The sequence below is a fragment of the Antechinus flavipes genome, chromosome 6, assembly GCF_016432865.1.
Source record: "Antechinus flavipes isolate AdamAnt ecotype Samford, QLD, Australia chromosome 6, AdamAnt_v2, whole genome shotgun sequence".
In the NCBI taxonomy this organism is placed as follows: Eukaryota; Metazoa; Chordata; class Mammalia; order Dasyuromorphia; family Dasyuridae; genus Antechinus; species Antechinus flavipes.
Window position 1 is genome coordinate 227,269,921 of NC_067403.1, and position 20,376 is coordinate 227,290,296.

General features: G+C 36.3%; 1 protein-coding gene across 1 annotated transcript in view; it reads left to right on the forward strand.

The window, feature by feature from the left end:
• Positions 1-20,376, forward strand: part of QSER1 (glutamine and serine rich 1) — a 97,488-nt gene that overhangs the window by 48,737 nt on the left and 28,375 nt on the right. Inside the window, exons 2-4 of the mRNA XM_051965784.1 lie at positions 8,091-8,203; positions 8,853-9,014; positions 12,090-15,731. Coding sequence (XP_051821744.1) covers positions 8,879-9,014; positions 12,090-15,731 — 3,778 coding nt within the window. The 5' untranslated portion in view covers positions 8,091-8,203; positions 8,853-8,878. The remainder of the gene's footprint in view (positions 1-8,090; positions 8,204-8,852; positions 9,015-12,089; positions 15,732-20,376) is intronic.

A 20,376-nucleotide genomic window follows, 5' to 3' on the forward strand; every position in this document is an offset into this window, starting at 1 on the left:
AACAAATTGGTTTTATTCTGTGCAAGATTTTCATTTATTTTAACAGCATATCAAGGTAAAAGGCTCATTTTTTTATGTCCCCTCAGATATAAGTGAAAATTTAATAAAAATTAAGGTTAAATTTAAATCTTTTCTATACTATACCTATTTATAAAGTCTATAGGTGGTATACTACCAATTTTGATCAAAATGGAAATCAAAATCTTTGGAATTGTAAGGTTTCCCTAGTCTTTTTAGGAAATTTATTACTATGGTCTATTACAGTTAGATCTTGACATTTCACCAGTTTCTCTAAAATAGAATTGAGCCATGCTTATTAACCATAGTAGAAAACTCAGTATATCTGGAATCGGAGTGTGATCACAGTGTAAATGTTCACGATGTTGTGAGATCTTGGGCAGCTGTGTTCTTCCTCTATATAGCAAAATAAAAGTTTGTACCACCTCTAAGGTCTTCTTCTTCCTATAAGAAGCTGATACCAGATAGGACCTCATTTTTTGGAAAGATTTTTTTTATTCTAAAGGATAAGATCAACTTTTCAATTAAGTAGCTAAGAATTCCATGCAGACCAGTGATTGAACTACCAGATTCTTCATTCTTTCAACTAGTTACCAGCTCCAGACTTGCCTAGAGTGAAGTAATGATTTTTGCTTCTCCTCTCTCTCCCTACCTCTATATTCAAGCTGAACTCTGTTCTCTGAAGGGGAGAACTTTTAGGGATTTTCCCTTATCTTTATTTTTAACCTGAGGCTCTCTTTAACCACTTAATTCTGTGGTGGTTCTCCCATTTCCGTATTTGAGTATCACTTTTTCTCTCTTTTCAGATAGAATTTCCCCCCCCCCTCCCCCGGGGCAATTGGGGTTAATGACTTGCCCAGGGTCACACAGCCAGGCATTGTTAAGTGTCTAAGACAGATTTGAACTCTGGTCCTCCTGACTTCAGGGCTGGTGCTCTAACTACTGCGCAAGCTAGCCGCCCCTCAGATAGTTCCTTGGACTGCCAGTAACTGGTCTTTTCTTTGTTATTTTCTCTCTCTTTTTTTTCTTCTTTTTGGGAAAGCTGTGAAGAAAGCTTTCATCCCTTACAGAAAGATAGTTTTTCCTTCGGAAATTCCAATTCTTACCCCAAGCTATCTGCTCTCTTTAATCTCATCCATTTGAACCCAAGGCCCCTCCCCACATCCATTACAGATTGTTTATCCCATTGTCACTTCTTGACTTTACCTCCATTTTTATTTAGCAATTTCTCCTTTAGATTTCATATTATACATTTTTATCATCCAATTCACATTCTGGTGGCCATTATATATTAAGCCAATCCATTTTCTTTATTTAATGAGGATTTCTGCCCCAAATCTTACCATTGTCTTATGGGCTTCAGCTTCAACTGTCACAATATTTCATGCTCATGAATTCTGAAATTCTTTTATCTGGTCATAATTTTATTAATCTTTATGCCTCATGATCTCTCTAGCTTTGTTCTTCTGACTTCACCACAACCTCTCTTGGCTCTAATCCTCAAGCCTTTCTCAGATCATTATCCCTTCATTGATGACACTATTCCCTTCTGGTGAATCAGTTTAACTCTGCACTATCCTTGACACTAAGATTCCTTATTTTCTTGTCCTTTCATCCATTTTGCCTTGTTGAAGGAAATTATGAAGCTGTGCTGACTTGATTCATTACAAATTTGTCATCTTATCTCAGCTGGGTTCTCAGTAAAGTTCTCATGTCTCCAACTTCTCACTACAACCCTCCTCCAAATTGCCTTCTAACGACCTTGCCTATTTGGTGGGAAAAAAAAAAAAATCAAGGCTGTTTCCTTCTTTTCTTATGGCACAGTAGTATTCTGTTACATTCATATATCATAATTTAGTTTATCCATTATTCAACTAGTTGGCTACCTTCTTAGTTTCCAGTTCTTTTTCACTACGAAAGGATCTGCTGTAAATAATTTTTCATATTCTTCATTTTTGCAAAAGAGATCTTTTTTTTCTTTCTTTCTTTGATCTTATATGTAATAGATCTAATAGTGGTATTGTTGGGTCAATAGTTACACCAAGTTTAGTAATTTGAGGGTCATAGTTATGATTACTTTCCTACATGACTGGATCAATTCACAGCCTACAGTTGTACTTGTTTTCCCCTCCAATATTTGTCTTTTTTGGTTGGGTAGATAGTTTTGGTTTTTGGTTAATTTTGCCATTAGGATGGGTGTGAGATGGAACCTCTGAATTGCTTTAATTTGCATTTCTCTAATTTTTAGTGATTTGTACCAAAGCTCTTCTTTGCTTTCATTTTTCCCTCTGAAAACTTCCTGCTGGCATCTCTTGACCCATTATTGATTGGGAAATAGCTCTTATTGTAAATTTGAATCCATTCCCTATATCTCTTGTAAATGAGACCTTTATCAGAGAAATTTGCTGTAAAGATTCCCCCCTCTCTTCTTTTCTTCCTCCCCTCTCCCAAGTTAACTTGCTTCCCTTGTTTTTCCATGTCTTTAGAGAGCGATTTAAAGGGAATTTGGACTATATTACTTCCTCTTCCTTGACTACTATGTTTGGTTTCAGGACAGATCTGATTAGCTGCTTTGGTTTTGTCCAAAACTTTAATCTGGTTCTGTTCCCCTATCCCTCTTTTTTTTCCCCCTTGCTTGTTTAAGAGTACAATCATAGTTTCTTATGCTTTTTTTTTTAAGCCCCACTTCAGAATCTACCATCCATGGTTTTGTTTTGCTTTTATGACTAACTCCTCCCTGAATTTATTTTCCTTATTCTCTCTTCCTCCCTCTCTATTTTTGCTCTCAACTCTATGTGAATACTTCCTTCTTTGAGCAATTCAGTAAAGGTAAAATTTGTGTTACTCCTTTGTAGCCCTTCTTCCTTCTTTGTACTATTTATTTTCTACTTAAATGTTCTGATTATATGAGATATTATCTTACACTCATCCTTTCCCTTCCTCCCTCCCCTTCCATTGTATTCCTTTCCCCCTTCCAATGCTTTAAAAAAAAAAAAAAAAAAGTCACCAAAATGTGCAAAATCACTGCAAGGCCCTTTGTCTTATTTGATTCCCTCTGTGACTCTTGTTAATAGGTTTTTGAGACACTTATTTTCCCCATTAGAATGTGTTTCGTCGTTTTTTAGTCCCTTCTGATTCTACTGTTTGTATTTCAGTCTCTGTTTAGCTTTGTTCTTTTCACCAAGAATGTAAGTTCTGGCTTCCATTAAAGTTCTGTTTTCTCCAGTTTTATTGAATAAATTAGTCTTTGTCTTAAAACCTGTATCTTTTGCTTTTCAGAGTATCATGTTCCAAGTTCTATTCCTTTATAGCTGTTAGCTGCTAAATCTTGTGTGATCCTGACAATGGCCATTTAACATTTGAATTCTTTCATTCCAGTTGCTTGCAATGCTTTTTTTCCTTTGTCCTGGAAGCTTCGCATTTTCTTTAGGGAGGGGCTGGAGAGGGTGGGATGGTTTCTTTCAGGAAATTACCAGTAGATTCTTTCTATTTTCTGTTTGCCCCTGGATCTAAGAAATCTGTTTTCCTTAATGATTTTTCCCCGCAAGAGACCTTGAATGGCATATGACAGTGATAGAGTATTATTTTACTATAAGAAATGATGGGGTGGGGAGGGAGGGAGGTGAGGATTAGGAAAACATTTATATGAACTGATACAAAGTGAAATGATGTAGTGATGATTAATAGTGAAACACTTGGCTATTCTGATCAATGATCCAAGATAATTTCAAAGAACTCATGATGGAAAAAATGCTATCTACCTCCAGAGAGAAACTTTTGAGTGCAAATTGAAGTATAATTTTCTCCCTTTATTTTTCTTGCTTTTTAAAAAAATATGATTGCTATGGAAATGTATTTCATGATTGTGTAATTGATATCCCGTTGCTTGTTTTCTCGGTGGATAAAAGAAGAGAGAATTCAGAACTCAAAAATTAAAAAAAAGAATGTTTAAAAAAAACAAATAAATAAATGCCATAAATAAAGAAATACACAGTGAGAAATTAGCATAGTTTTTGTATGTTTAGTTATAGAAAAAGATTAAATAAAAAGAAATTATGGTCTAACCAGAGAATATCAAAGTTCGTAATTAAAGACATTTATGGGTAAACGAGCTTAGGTGCTACTCCTAGTCATACTTGTAAGCTTTCATTGCATCCAAAGCTGTTTAATCACTGCTCTTTTTGCAAATTCCTGTCCTAAGTTTGGGTTTGAGCAATGAGATCCTGGGCCTGGCATCCCAGGATCTCTCTTCTCCTGATTTGGAAAAGGATTGAATTTTCCTTGCATTACCTTTTATCAAGACTTGGTTTGTTTTGTTTTCCATGTTTTTAGAGAGCGATTTAAAGGGAATTTGGACTATATTGCTTCCTCTTCCTTGGCTACTATGTTTGGTCTCAGGACAGATCTCATTTCACCTTCTACAGAGGTTTTCCTGATCCTCTAGACTTTTGGCACCTTCTCTTCTAATATTTCCTTCATTTTGCCCTCTCTTTCTTGTGGAACTAGTTACTCATATGTTGTCACTCTGTTAGAATAGAAGCTCTCTGAAGACAGGCATTATTTATCTTTCTTTCTGTTCTTAGTACTTAATACAGTACCAGGATCACAGTAAATGCTTTTTGATTTATTTTTCTTCAAGTTTAGGGAATTCTGATGCCAATATCTATATTCAAATAAATACCAAAAACATTTCTCAGTTCAGTCCATTAATAAGTTTTTATTGCACTTGTGTGCCAAGCAGTTTTGCCAGGCCTTAGGCATAAAAAAATAGAGAATCGATTGCTTCCTTTAAGGAACTTAACATGTGCTTATTTTAACACTAAACAATGATTGCATATCAGAAAAAGAAGATGATTTCTGGGGGCTCTAGCAGTTCAAAGAAGAGTTTGTAAGAAATCTTGAAATTTTTTTTTTCATTTATGAATATAAGATTTCATAGACTCTCCTTAAGAGTATTTGAGTGCATTCTTATCTTTGTACTCTCAGAACCTCACACACTACCTGATACAAGCACTAATTAATGTAACTGAAATGGCAGGAATAGAAAAATGAAAGTGAAGAGAAAAGTATAAAATTATATGTTTCATATATGTGTGTGTGTATATATGTATATACATACACAAATGAAAATCATTTTATTGCTTAAACATTGGTTTGAGACTGTAAAGGTGGTATTTGTTTTTTAGGGATTTTTGGATAATTCTTATTATTTACAAAATGAGAAAAGAGGGGGGAAGAAAACATTGCCCTGTACACTATAAAACCTGAAAGGATTCCATATAAAACAATAAATTTCCTTTTCAAGAATACCTATATAGTAAATACTACACATTGTTTTCAAAGCATTCGCTTTGCTTCCTTATTAGTTTTCATTGTTCTCTATTTTGCACTGTTTATCTCTCCATATCTCCCCCCCCATCTATAAACATACATGTGAATACTTAGTGCTATATATATAAAAAGCTATACTATGCTTATTTCTGCCTGTCATCTGTTTCTCAAAAATTGGATAGTATCTTCCTTCTTTAGTAAGGCTTTCCATGTTTTTCTAAATCAACTAGCTCATCATTTCCTACACCATAGCAATATTTCAACCCAATCACATTCTGAGATATCTTTATGAAAGTTTTCTCCTGATTCTCAATGTTGCCTCTATTCTTGGCTACATAAGTTGTGTAAATAAAAGAAAATTTTAACTTAAAATAATTGAAATTATCAAGGGAATTAATGAAAAAAAATCAAATGAAGGTGGCCTAGCTGTACCAAATCTAAAATTGTATTATAAAGCAGCAGTTAGCAAAACCATCTGGTATTGGCTAAGAAATAGATTAGTTGATCAATGGAATAGGTTAGGTTCAAAGGACAAAACAACCAATAACTAATAATCTAGTGTTTGACAAACCCAAAGACCCCAGTTTTGGGGATAAGAACTCACTATTTGACAAAAATTTCTGGGAAAATTGGAAATTAGTATGGCAGAAACTAAGCATGGACCCACACTTAACACCGTACACCAAGATAAGGTCAAAATGGGTTCATGACCTAGGCATAAAGAATGAGATTATAAATAAATTGGAAGAGTATAGAGTAGTTTACCTCTCAGACTGGTGGAAGAGGAAGAAATTTGTGACCAAAGAAGAACTAGAGATCATTACTGATCATAAAATAGAAAATTTTGATCATCAAATTGAAAAGTTTATGTACAAACAAAACTAATGCAGATAAGATTAGAAAGGAAGCAGTAAACTAGGAAAACATTTTTACAGTCAAAGGTTCTGATAAAGGCCTCATTTCCAAAATATATAGAGAACTGACTCTAATTTATAAGAAATCAAGCCATTCTCCAATTGATAAATGGTCAAAGGATATGAACAGACAATTCTCAGACAAAGAAATTGAAATTATTTATAGGCATATGAAAATATGCTACAAATCATTATTAATCAGAGAAATGCAAATTAAGACAACTCTGAGATACCACTACACACCTGTCAGATTGGCTAGAATGACAGGAAAGATAATGCGGAATGTTGAAGGGGATGGGGGAAAACAGGGACACTGATACATTGTTGGTGGAATTGTGAACACATCCAGCCATTCTGGAGAGCAATTTGGAACTATGCTCAAAAAGTTATCAAACTGTGCATACCCTTTGATCCAGCAGTGCTACTAACTGGGCTTATATCCCAAAGAGATCTTAAAGATGGGAAAGGGACTTGTATGTGCATGAATGTTTGTGGCAGTTCTCTTTGTAGTGGCCAGAAACTGGAAACTGAGTGGATGCCATTGGGAGAATGGCTGAATGAATTGTGGTATATGAATATTATGGAATATTATTGTTCGGTAAGAAATGACCAGCAGGATGATTTCAGAAAGGCCTAGAGAGACTTACAGGAACTGATGCTGAGGGAAATGAGCAGAACCAGGAGATCATTATATACTTCAACAACAATACTATATGATGATCAATTCAGATGGACATGGCCATCTCTAGCAATGAGATGAACCAAATCAGTTCCAATAGAGCAGTAATGAATTGAACCAGCTACACCCAGGGAAAGAACTCTGGGAGATGACTATGAACCATTACATAGAATTCCCAATCCCTATATTTTTGTCCGCCTGCATTTTTGATTTCCTTCACAGGATAATAGTACACTATTTCAAAGTCCAATTCTTTTTGTACAGCAAAATAACTATTAGGACATGTGTACTTATATTGTATTTAATTTATACTTTAACATATTTAACATGTATTGGTCAACCTGCCATCAGGGGAAGGAAGGGGAAAATTGGAACAAAAGGTTTGGCAATTGTCAATGCTGTAAAATTATCCATGCATATAACTTGTAAATAAAAAGCTATAATAAAAAAATTAATAATTGAAATTATCCCCTTTATATTTCAATTTATCTTGTAATATAGTTTAAGATCTCATCCTGCTGAATCTGTTTCCTTTACATCTTTTTCCCCTGGTTTCTTTTTCCTGATTTTTTGTTCTTCCTAAGAATTTTATTATTTTTTGTAACTTAGTAAGATAATTTTAAAAATAATTTAACTGGGATGGATAGATTTGAATAAATAGATTTAGTTGGGTAAAATTCTTTTTTTTTTTTAACCTAAGGAGTATTTGTTTTCAATTTTTTATCTAGCCTAAGTCAGAAACATGTTATTTTATTATCAGACTTTTCAAGTAAGATAGCTCTTGAGGGAAATATTACTTTTAGAAACCATACTTTAAAAAAAATATTTACCCCTGTCTTATTGAAATATTTTTTTCATTGTACCAAAGTGGGCAGAGTCCTGGGTTTGGAGTAAGGAAGATTAAGTTTAAATTGTCCCACTCTAGAATGTGTCAGGCAACTCCTTGTTTGGTAAGGAAGGTCCTTACCAGAAATTTCCCTTCCCTGGAAGAAAATCACAAATTCTGTGTTTATTGTAATCAAACTAACTTAACTTTTATTGATTTATGTTGGTAGTAATGGTAATCAAATTAATTTTAAAGCTTTTTTTGGCTTAAATTTTATCTATGGGACATGTTATCTTGATTCTCTACTTTTGCTATTCTTTAGTTTAAACTATGGAGGAGGACATTCATCACAGTCTGAAACGGATCTTCTGCACAGACAGAATTATGGCACCTCTCATCAGCTTCCTGGATATGCTGTCACACATCATTCCACTGGTAACACTTCTGTTGTCAAGTCTGTCATAACTCCTACAGATTTTGTACTTTGAGTTGTGAATGTGAATGAAAAGAGAGACCTATTGAAAGGAAACTCAAGTAAATAAAAGAATGAGATAAAACTTTCTATCATACTGATGGATTAATAAAGACAATTATTAGATTAAAAATTTACTTAATAGTTATAGAAATGAAACTATAGTTTTGTTTTTGAGATTGGATTTCCCTCTCTTGCCCAAGGCTCCCAAGCCTGATCTCACTCCTGATCAGCATAGAAGTTTTGATCTGCTAAGTGTCTGATGGGGGTAGATTTCACTCCTTCCTAAGTAGCCTGCTATGAGCTTACCATCTTGGTATGGGATTTAATAATGAACACCTGACGGGCTTTAATTTTGCTGTAGTTCAAAACTCCTAAGGTCAGGTGATCCATTAGCCTCAGCCACTTCCACTAAGCGAGTATTCAGGTGGACACCACAAAGCCCTGAGACTATAGAATTTTTAGAGTAAATTTTAATTTAATTTTAACTTAGCAGTATTGAGTAATAATTTTCTTTATTTCAAATAAGTTGTCAACTTCAGAAATGTGCTTTGTAAATATGGGTAGAAACAATATGTATTTTTAATTTTTGTAATATATTTTAACATGTAGGTCTTTCTGGAATATTTGATACTAATATGAACAATGCTGGCACTAATAATAAAGAATCTTCAGTGATGAATTTCCTATCTGCTATTGAATCCCGAACTGCTCCAGCCACTTCTTCAGGAACTACTCTTTTACCACAATTCAGGGCTCCGTCGTGGCAAACAGGTAATATTTACTGAATTTTTAAATTTATCAGCAAACTAGTAACTCAAGCTCTGTACTAGATCTCAAACTATTAAAAGTAGCAGTTGACATCAAAACTAGCTAAGAAATAGAGTGGTGGATAGTGAAAAAATTATGTGCACAAGACACAGTAGTAAATGACCATAATAATCCAGTGTTTGATAAACCCAAAGACTCTAGCTTCTGAGATATATGTTTACTGTTTGACAGAAGACAGAAAAGGCATAAACACTATATACCTTATACTAAGATAAGGGCAAAATGGATACATGATTTAAATATAAAGTGATAGCATAAGCAAATTAGGAAAACATGGAATAGTTTACCTGACTGATCTATGGAAAGGGGAAGAATTTATGACCAGTAAGAGGTGGCATTATAAAATATAAAATGAATTGTTTTGATTATTAAAATTAAAAAGGTATTACACAAACAAAACCAATGCAACCAAGATTAGAAGGAAAGCTAAGAAACAATTTTTATAATAAATGTCTATGATAAAGGTCTCAATTTTTCAGAAAACTAGGTTAAATTCATAAGAATATAAATCATTTCCAAGTAGATAAAATGGTCAAAGGATATGAACAGGCAGTTTTCAGATGAAGAAATCAAAGCTATCTATAGTCATGTTTTTAAAAATGCTCTAAATCACTATTGATTAGAGAAATGTAAATTCAAATAATTGAGATACCACCTCATAGCTATCAGATAGGCCAATATGATAGAAAAAGAAAATGATAAATGTTGGAAGGAATGTAAGAAAACTGGGACAATAATGTTCTATTGGTGGAGTTATGAACTGATTTAACCATTCTGAATAGCAATTTGGAACTTTGTTCAAAGGATAATCAAACTGTGCCTATCCTTTGAGTGTCTTTTGATCCAGAAATACCACTACTAAGTCTGTATTCTAAAGAGATCAAAATAAAGGAAAAAGGATCTACTTGTACCCCCCCCCCAAAAAAAAAAAATTGGCAGTTTTTTTTTTCTTGTAGTGGTAAAGAATTGGAAATTGAGGGGATGCCCATCAATTGGGGAATGATTGAACTGGTGTGTTTATGAATGTAATGGAATACTATTGTTGCTATAAAGAAATGACAAGTAGACCTTTCACTAAAACGTAAAAAGACTTACATGAGTCAAGGCAAACTAAAGTGAACAGAACTAGGAAAATATACACAATAACAGCAACATTGCAGAGTGATCAACTATATGAAGAAAAATGCTATTTATATCCAGAAAAAGAACTGATGGAGTGTGAATGAAGAAAGAAGCAGACTATTTTCATTTCTTTTATTTTTTGTTGTTTTTCTACTGGTGTGTATGTTCTTTCATAAAATGACTAATATGGAAATGTGTTTTATAGGATTGCACGTACATAACATATCAAATTACAGTCTTAGGGACAAAATGTTAAAATTTGTCTTTACATGTAACTAAGAAAAAATAAAATTAAAAAAATTGTATCAGGGGAGCTAGAGTGAAGATGTTAAGTGAGATTGGAGAAAGCTCTTCATGACAATAGAAGTTTTTGCAGCTATATCAATGAAAAAGATCAGAGAAAGAATAGGGTAGATAGCTCCTCCAAATAAGCTACCTACATTTTAAGGCATTGAAAGTACTGGCCGGTAAGACTGCTGATACTCTCTCAGGTTATGTGATTTCCATGAGGTGACAGTTAGTGCTGGAAGGACTTGTAGAGGGCCACTTTTTACAAACCAAGGCCACGAAAAGCAAGTGACTGAGCTTCACATAGGAGTGCACAGCAAATGCTAGACTTTGATCCCAGTCCTCTGACCCAAAATCAGAGATAAAGTTCAATGTTCATCTTCATGTGATACAGTATTCCAAAAAAAAAAAAATAATTTTAAGACTGCTGAGAGGTTTATTAATTTCCAGGACCATGATCTGTGGGAAGGGTAGTGTGATAGTGTGGAAAGAATACTGAATTTGGGGCAAGAGTTGCTGAGTTCAGGTGCCCGCTATGCCATGCTCACTACTTGTACCCCCTAGGGCAAGTCCCTTCATCTTTGTGTCAGCTCTAGAGTGAGCAGGCTGGCTTTGGTGACCCAGGTGGTACCGAGATCCTGGCAGAATGCTCGCATTCATCCTTTGCTTTGCCCTCAGCTAGAGAGTTGTCACCGGTTCTAGTACTGCACATCAAGGTGCTGATGAGGGGGCAGTAGAAAAGGGGGCTGTAGGAGAGAAAGTTTGCCAAGTTGGGGGTGTTTAGTCTGGAAAAAAGGCGTAAGGGGGTGGTGGGACAGTAGGGCTGTCATGTGAAAAGGTGACGAGGTTTGCTCTGGATCATCAGTGCAGAAGTGGAAGGATTGCTGAGAGTTCATTTACACTAAAACGAACTCGTGTTAAAGTTGGAGAAACTGAGGCCTGAAGAGATTAAATGATTCACCTTGTGTCATGGAAAAGTCAGACTGAAGTAGCCCTGGTTCTTTGACTCCAAATCCAGTGTTCTTAGTAGGGCTGTGCTGGCAAAAAGAAAGATTTGGGTTTAATATAAAGATAAAGCTTCCCAATAGTTTTTTTTAAAAAGGAGATAGTTCAGGAATAAATTGGATCAGAATGATTTCTGCAGTCCCTTCTAATGCCGAGATTTGTTGACTGAATGAAACTATCCTCAGGTATATTGGGCTCCACCTGAGTCAGTGAGTTCTCTCCATTAAATGTCTTTAAAGAAAAATTGAGGGCTCATATCACATGTTTTAGATGGAATGCTTGTCCTAGCAGGGTCATGGAAAATGTGTCTTGAGGACAACTAGGTGGTGCAGTGGATAGAACACCACCTCTGAAGTCAAGAGGACCTGAGTTCAAATGTGGCCTCAGACTAACTAACTAATTGTGTGATCCTGGACAAGTCACTTAACTCTTACTGCCTCCCCATGAAATGCAAAATGCCCTCCCCAAAAAAGGAAGAAAATATCTCTTGAGAATATGTAGATTCTTAATATCATGAAAGTGCTATCCACTGCACCACCCAGTTGCCCGGTTGTGCTATCTTTTTATATATTCTGATAGTGTTTTTTTTTTTCCTTCTCATAGGTATGCATTCCTCAACAGCAACTGAGCTGTTCGTTACTGGAGCTTTGCCAACCACTGGAACGTTTCCATCAACATCCACTCTTTCTACTTATCAACATCCCAACACTTTCAGCAATAGAAACTTTACTACTACCCCACCTCTGACACTTCAAGATTCAACTTTCAACAATACTTCAAATGGCATTTTAAATCCTCATGATCCTTTGCTACAAATCAAGACTTCACAGGGTACTGTTCCAACTGCCTTGTCATTTGAACGCCTGGGCAGTTCTGTGCTAAGTACCAATGTACCGCCTCAGTCATCTACATATCGTTCAGCTCAAGAGTCCGCACCCCATCTTTTACAACCTCAATTCAGCTTGTTATCCTCACCCCTCGGAGGAGCTCAGCAAGCTTCTCAAGCCTATAGCTCATCGGTTTTTACTGGTTCTACTACATCCATTGAAAGAGTTCTTAGAGAATGTAGTGTTATTAAACACCACCAGCGGCCTTCAAATACTCAGTCTATTCAGGCACAACTGACAAGTTCACAGCATTCCTTACCTAGTTATTTTTCAAATGCAAGTGTAGCTGAGTTTCAGGATACAACCAGGCAGCCATCTTTATCTTGTAACCCAATTGGAGATTCTACTCAGGTGAGCAATGGAGGACCACCACAGAAGACCTCCCAGGTCTCGGTAGGAATGGCTCAGTCTTACCCATCTACAATTCCATCACCCAGCTATCTTCCTACTTCAAAAGTAAAAAACTGTTCTACAAAGCAACCATCAAGGTCAGCTAAGACCCCCAAACCTCAAAGTGTGATGCCTCCTGTGCTAAAGCAAAGCTATTCCAAATCTTTACACAACCAGAGTTCTGTGATATCAGGCCAAGCACAGATTTATTCTACAGCTCAGCTACCCAGCCTTTTATCAGTTAGCCAGTCCCAAAATTATGCTTCCACACAGTCACATAATGTGCCATCTATTGTTCATTCACAGGTTTACACACACAGTAAAGCTGAGAAGTTGCCTCCCTTATATAAAACACTGACTTTTTCTGCGCAATCTCAAACAGTAACTTCAGAAAGTCAGACAATTACTTATTCCTCTGATCAACAGCAGGTTTTATCTTCAGTTACAAATGAGAACTACTCTACTCCTACAAGAGATATTTCATCAGTTAGCCAGCCTCAGAGCTATTCCTCTGGCCACTCTCAGGGTTTATCTACTGTCAGTCAATCACAAGTTAGTTTCTCATCTCAATCACAAGTTTTGTCAGCTGGTAGCCCTTCAGAAAACTACACTTCAGGTCAGTCTCTAACGTTAGCATCATCTTCTCTTCCATTTTCTTCTTCACCTCAAGTTCAGAATTTACCAGCTTCTAGTTCAACCCAGAATTACATTTCTATGCATTCTTCTCAAAGTGCTCAGACCCAAGGATCATCGTCACCACAGTCACAAAAATTTTTGCCAACTCCCCAGTCAACCCCTTTTGCATCCCCAGTTCATTCACAAACCTTGCAGAATAATAGACCTTCCACTGATGCAAAATCTTACACTAAAAGGAAATCTGATTCTACTATGTATACATCCTCAAAGCAAGAAGATGATTTTCCAGTGCAATATTTACAAGTATTACAGCAGCCAACATCTCTTGAATCACCAACCCAAAGGCTACCTGATGGAGAAATTAATGCTCAAGATCCAGCCTTCAGAATTTCAAAGGCAGATGATAGATATTCTCAGAGTGTAATTAGAAGTAATTCTTGTCTTGAAGATCAGGTTGTTGGGGTTGCTCTACAAGAGCAAGAAAAGGAGGAAAGAATGGTTAGCTCTATGACACACCTTACCCAATCAATTGGGCCAATGCCTAATGTGTCAAGCCATGATATTAAGAAAGCATCTAATTTAATGCACACTTCACAAACAAATACAAAAGAATTAAATCAGCAGCATCCTCTTCTGCCTAAAGTTCATGAAGTACAGGTCCAAGAACAACATAATCAGGCCATTCACCCTTCACCACAAGTTCAAATTCAGACTAATGCTTTAAGACAAATACATCAACTACCCTTGCCTACTTCACAGGCACTTCTAGAGTCTGGATATGACTTGCAGATTTTTCAACAGTCAATTTTGCAGGCAAACTTAGGCCAAGCAAAGGCATCGACACAGATAGAGCCTGTTCAGAGTTCTCAGCAAATTATGCATCCATTCCTTCAAATGGACAGCCCTGTTATTCAGAGCAGTAGTGTACATTCTCAGCAACAGCTACATCCTCAAAATTCTGAAGTTATTAAAATGGATCTCTCAGAATCTTCTAAATCATTACAACATCTGGCAACAAAAGGCATTTTTAATCAACCAAATCAACATTCAAAGAATCAGTTTATTTCCCTTGGTTCAGTGTGTTTTCCAGAGTCAATCCTTCTCAGTGATGAGAGAAACATTTTATCAAATGATGATATCTTAGCAGCTACTGCTGCAGCTTGTGGGGTTACACCATCTGATTTTGCCAAGTCAACTTCAAGTGAAACACTTCCAACAGTTGAGAATGGTGATGACCCCAAATCCCATTTTCAGCAATCAGCAGATATTAGGCATGTGACTCCAGACTTCAACTCCCTGACAGCCATGGTTGGGAAATCAGAAAATCTAAATAATATTTCCTTAAATGGAGGCCAAATTACTATAAACCTTTCATCCATACCTATTATTCATTCAAAGAATATAAACCTTGATCAAAAGCATCTTGAAAGTCCTGATCAAAATGTCACCACCTCAGCAATTGAGGAGCAGCAGCAAAGCTCTGATACAGTAAATAAAACCTCTAGTATCACTAATGAATCTGAAGAAGACAATGAAATCCCTGCTGATGGTATGTTGAAAAATAGAGACCAAGAGTTTGTAACTACTAATAAAAGTGTAAGTGGGGAAAGTGCTGTTTCAGAGAGTGAATTTTGTATGGCTAGTGACAATGGTACTACAGGGTCCCAGAATAAAATCTCACTTCCTCTTGTGGCTGTGGCACAACCTGGGGAGATGTCAAGTGTCAAGACAGAAGAAGATGACCAATTCAACCTTCAGAAGAAAAGGGCTACAGGAAAAGGGCTAATGAAAGAGGATGACAATAACAGTAACCAGAAACAGGTGAAGTGGCCCCCACAGAATAAACGTCAGAATTCCAGGGGCACAGACACATGCTTGCCATTTTCTCCTTCTAATTCAGAATGTTGTCATGATGGTTATCAGCATCAAGAAAAAATGAGACAGAAGATCAGAGAAGTTGAGGAGAAGCAGCCAGAAGTGAAGACGGGATTTATTGCCTCTTTTTTAGACTTTCTGAAATCTGGACCGAAACAGCAGTTTTCAGCTCCTGCTGTACGAATGCCAAATCGGACTCGACGGCCAGGGACTCAGGTTGTTCGTGCACCTTGTCACACCCAACTCCCAAAGACTTTATCTACTTCACCTGCAGTATCTGAAGCCGGGGGCTTTAGTCCATCTGGAAAAATTGAGGAACTCAAGAAAAACTTTGAAGCTTTACCTTCATTTTCTTCTGATGATGAAGATTCTGGTGGATGTAGTAATGATCTTCAAAAAAGTATCTCCACTGTTTTAACTACTTTGGATGATACTTCTGATAAAAAAAATAAATCAGGTAAAATTTTACATTGGTAGTCACTTTATACTATAGCAATTTGGCATTAGCATAACAACTTTCAGTGAGATTATCAATTTTAAGCTTTTTTTTTTTTTTAAGTAGGCACAAAGATGGAAATGAGATAGAAAATGTTGCTCTGTAGGCGTCATGTGTCTTAATTTCAAATAGCTTTTTCAGAAGGAAGTGTTTACCCCACTGGTATGAGTATTGCATTGCTATTATCTTCCTTGGAGATGAGGGGTCTAGAAGTAAGCTGGTCATAGCTAGCACTTTCTTTCTTAGCTTCTGACAAAGAATACAAAAGTTCTAGAAAAGTTGGGAAATTCATTTGAAGTACTCTGAAAAAGAATTTTTTCTTATCAAGGCAAGGCAGTCAAGGAATAGGTTGAAGGGAGATAAAGGTTAAAAAAGATATGAATAGACAGACCATTAGCATTGCCAAACTCCCCAAGAGAACAGCAGCTAAGGGCTTCCCTGGAGAGAAGAGTTGAGGTCAAATCAGTTGATGTGGTAAATGTGGTCACCAGAGTGTGGGCGGACACATGTGGGCTCTGGTACTCTTGTTCATTTGCATAAGATAGAGGAAGGCTTGATTGATGAGTGAAGATTAGGACTAGAAATTACAAAAGAGGTCGAATAAAAGATGTTTTTAGAGAAAGTTTCAATTAAATTTAATAATTAGGAATGCTACCTCTTTTTTTAAAGCAGCCCAAGCATTTCCTTAGTCAGACTTGTCCTTACAGTTCTTAGATGTTAAGGGACACTCCCCCCCTCAAGCTTGTATTAATTTTTTATAAAGAAAGCTATCATTATCTACTTAGTCATCCTCCCTATTCCATTCTTGTCAGAAAACAATATATCTTTTCTAAGATTTGAGGATTCTACTGTGGTTCAAGAACACATCCCTGAGACATTACAAAATTCTGACCACCAGGTCAGATTTATGTTGGCAGCTTAATGTTGGGATTTTCTTCCTTTTAAGTGATGTACTAAAAGTCAAACTTGTCTATTATGATGCACAGTTTCATTTCTCTGGGTTTGAAACAGTCTTTAAGTTACAGAAGTGATGCCAAGTAACTGAAGTTCTAAGTCTCTTTGGACAGAATTTGATAAGTTCATTTTAAAATATGTATCTTTGTGTAAGGATTCTACTCAGGGTCTTTCTCTAATGTCTCGTAATCCTGTGTTATTGAAGGCTTTTCAGACAGAGTATAAGCTCTAGTAAGGCCTTCCAAGCTGGAAAGTAAGAAATTGTATTATCCAAGGACTAATCCAACATAGTTCAAAGGCTTACCACCATATTGGCTGCATGCAAGATAATGAATTTTTCAACCATTTCATATCATTTTTTGGAGGGAGAGGAATTTACTATATTTTGTTTTAAAATCAATTATATTTCCCAATGTATTTCTTGTCTCTTTCCCTCCCAGAGTCATCTTTCTTTCTTTCTTTCTTTCTTTTTTAAATTAAAAGTGAGGGGCAGCTAGGTGACCCAGCAGATAGAGTTAGCCCTGGAATCAGGAGGTCCTGAGTTTAAATATGGCCTCAGACCTAACATTAGCTGTATGACCCTGGCAAGTGACTTATCTCCAACAGCCTTAATAGAGGAGTGGAAGAGAGAAGAAAATGTCATCAAAACTTAAATATAACTAATTCTGACAGTATATGCCATATTCTGCATCTGGATCCTTGCAAAGAAGAAAGGCAAGTGCATCCTTTTTCTTTCTCTGAATCAAGCTTAGTTATTAGAATTACGGTGTTAAATTTGACTTTTTTTGTTCTTTGAATTTCCATTGTATATGTTGTTTTCCTGGTTCCACAGATCTATTTTATAAGTTCATATACCTTGTCTGTATTCTTTATATGCATTGCTTCTTAAAGTGCAGTAATAAGCCATCAACATTCCTAGCCCATGATTTGTTTAGCTATTCTACAGTCATTGAGCAATGGATTTGTTCACCATTTTTTGCTATTCCAAAAAGTGATGCTGTAGACAGATTTTAGTATGTGCAGGATCTGCCTTTGACATTTTGGGGTATTTGCCCAGCACTGGGATCTCCGGGTCAAAGGAGCCATGACAACTTCCAAGAACATCCAAGGCCATAGAGGCTTTTGGATGACAAATGTAGAGGAAAAGAAACAACAGTACACCTGTTGTCTGTTGACTTTTGGCTGTGAAACTCCCAAGTACAAATCATATAAAAATATCATTGGGATACATTTAACAAAAGAAATAAAAATGCAATATACCATAGATAATTTTTTCTAAGTCAGCATGCTGCAGGGCATCTATTTCTCTTTGAGTCCGACACCACTTTAGTGTACCATAACAAACTACAGAGGTGGTATGAATCAGTGGAAAGGACCATGACTGTAGTCAAAAGCCCAAGGTTCAATTTACATCAGTCATACTTAGTAAGTAGCTGACTGTGGGCAAATTATTTAGTCTTCATGGACTTCATTTCTCTCTTCTATCAAATTAAAGGGTGGGATTAGATGGCTTATGAGGTCCTTTATAGGCCTTATAATTGTGGAAATTTTAATAAAATCACTGACTTCTTCACATTTCCAGCTTTCTTTTCAGATTTTGGGAGAGAACTATATTAATAAAGTATAGAAAATTTCATTGTTTTTGGTTTTATATCATTTATTACTTCATGAACCCCTGTACTTGGTGACTCTTTAGCAAAGGGAACAAAAGATAAACAAGATGGTGTTTATATTTCTTAAAAATAGAATTTCTAAAGATTCTTTGATATCTTTGATGTAGAATTAATAGAACAGTTTTTTATGCCTAATTTAATTCCTGAGACTATATGAAAACCAGAGATTTGAAACGATAGTTTCAAGATGTTTTGGATAATCTTATGAAATCTATAATCTCAACAAGGAGTATTTATAAAAATGAAAAGAACTGAGAAGAAAAGGAGGGCAGCCATCACATATACAATGAGGAGAATAGCTAGATTATCCCTACTTTAGATTCCTCTTCCTGGGATTCTTATTAGGGGAGTAGAGGTAAAGTAGGCAGTGACCTAAGAAAAAATGCACAAGGAAAATACAGTAAGAGTATAAAAATTTCTTTTCGTGAATACAAACATGTGGAATGCCAGAAAATTCTTACCTTGGATCACAAAGGTAAATTCTGTGGTGACATTAAATAGAACAAAGAATCAAAGCCTCTGTTGTAGGATCTCCAAACTGGGGACTGTGCACTTCATGCGCTAACACAGTTTTGGGAATATATGAAGAATATGAGTCTCAGTAACCTATTCTTACTCACTTGGTTTCAGCCAGAGACCCTTTCATTTGAGGAGATGTTGTAGTAGATTAGCAAGGCTTCAGCAGTGGCACAGTGGACAGACTTGGAGTGAGCCAGGGACTTGGAAATGATCTTCTGTGGTCAGATAGGTATGGTACACCAACACTGTCTGGGCAGCCTCAGGTTTCTTCTGTTTGCCTCCATCTCTTATGAAGAATTTTGATTGGTGGTAATGGTGATGATGGGAACAGAGGAAAGCTCCACAAGAGGCTGGAATGGCAGCATTGGCCAAGGAAATATGGACTCACAAGGTGAGTGGGAGATAGTCTGTCACTCAACAAACATTTATTAGTACCTCATGTCCTAGGCAGCGTGCTAAAGATAGATCTTTACAATCTAAGTGGAGGAAAAATGATAGGGAGTGAGGAGGATGCTATTAACCAATGAGCAACTCATAAAGGGTTTCTTTTAGGAGAGCATTGGAGCTGAATCTTAAAGGAGGTGTTTAGATGGTCAAAAAGTTTTTGCTTATAGGTATACAAATCAAAAATATTTGGAAAACATTGTTTTAAGGGCTATACCCACTGAAAAGTTTGCAAAGCTTATTGAGAGCACACAGATACCTTGTATTAAGTTTCTTTGGCATATCATACAATCAGATATATGCCATCTTTGTTTTTTTCTTTAGTATATTGCATGGCATGCATTGCTCACAGCGTTACATAAATGAGTGGTTGGTTTGTGAATGGTTTTCCTCTTGAAAGGTCTACATATCATTGCAAAGGTCATACTGGTTCATAGGTGAAGGGTCTCTGTTACTCAAAATTGCAGTCAAAAAGCCTTTTATTCCTTATCTAAGAGCCACATAATGGAATGTCTTATTTGTGGAACAGACCATTGTCACTGAATCAGAGTATTTGGCTGAAAGTAAGATGTCAGAAACCTGGAAAAGTAGGAAGGGGCTGAATTATGAAGAACTTTGAATGGCAAACTGCATTTTGTATTTGATTCTGGAGGCAGAAGAAGCTATTGGATTTAGTGCTGAGTAGGGAAGGGTCAGGATCAGATCAGCAACTTTTATATTAGCTTAAGTATAAGGTGATAAGGGCCTGTCCCAGACTATTGTCAGTGTCAGAGGAGCATATTTGAGAGATCTTGCTTAGGCAGAATCAATAGGCATTGGTAACAGAATGGATGTTGGGAGTGGGGTGGGATGGGATAGTGAGAAAAATAGTAAAGTGTCCAGGAAGATGTGGGAACCTGAATGATTGGGAGGATGGAATTGCCCTTTATAGTAATGGTGAATGGCTGGATTAGAGAGGAGATAATGAATTGTTTTGGACAAAGAGGTCTACTGATAGACTGAATTCTGGTCAGGAA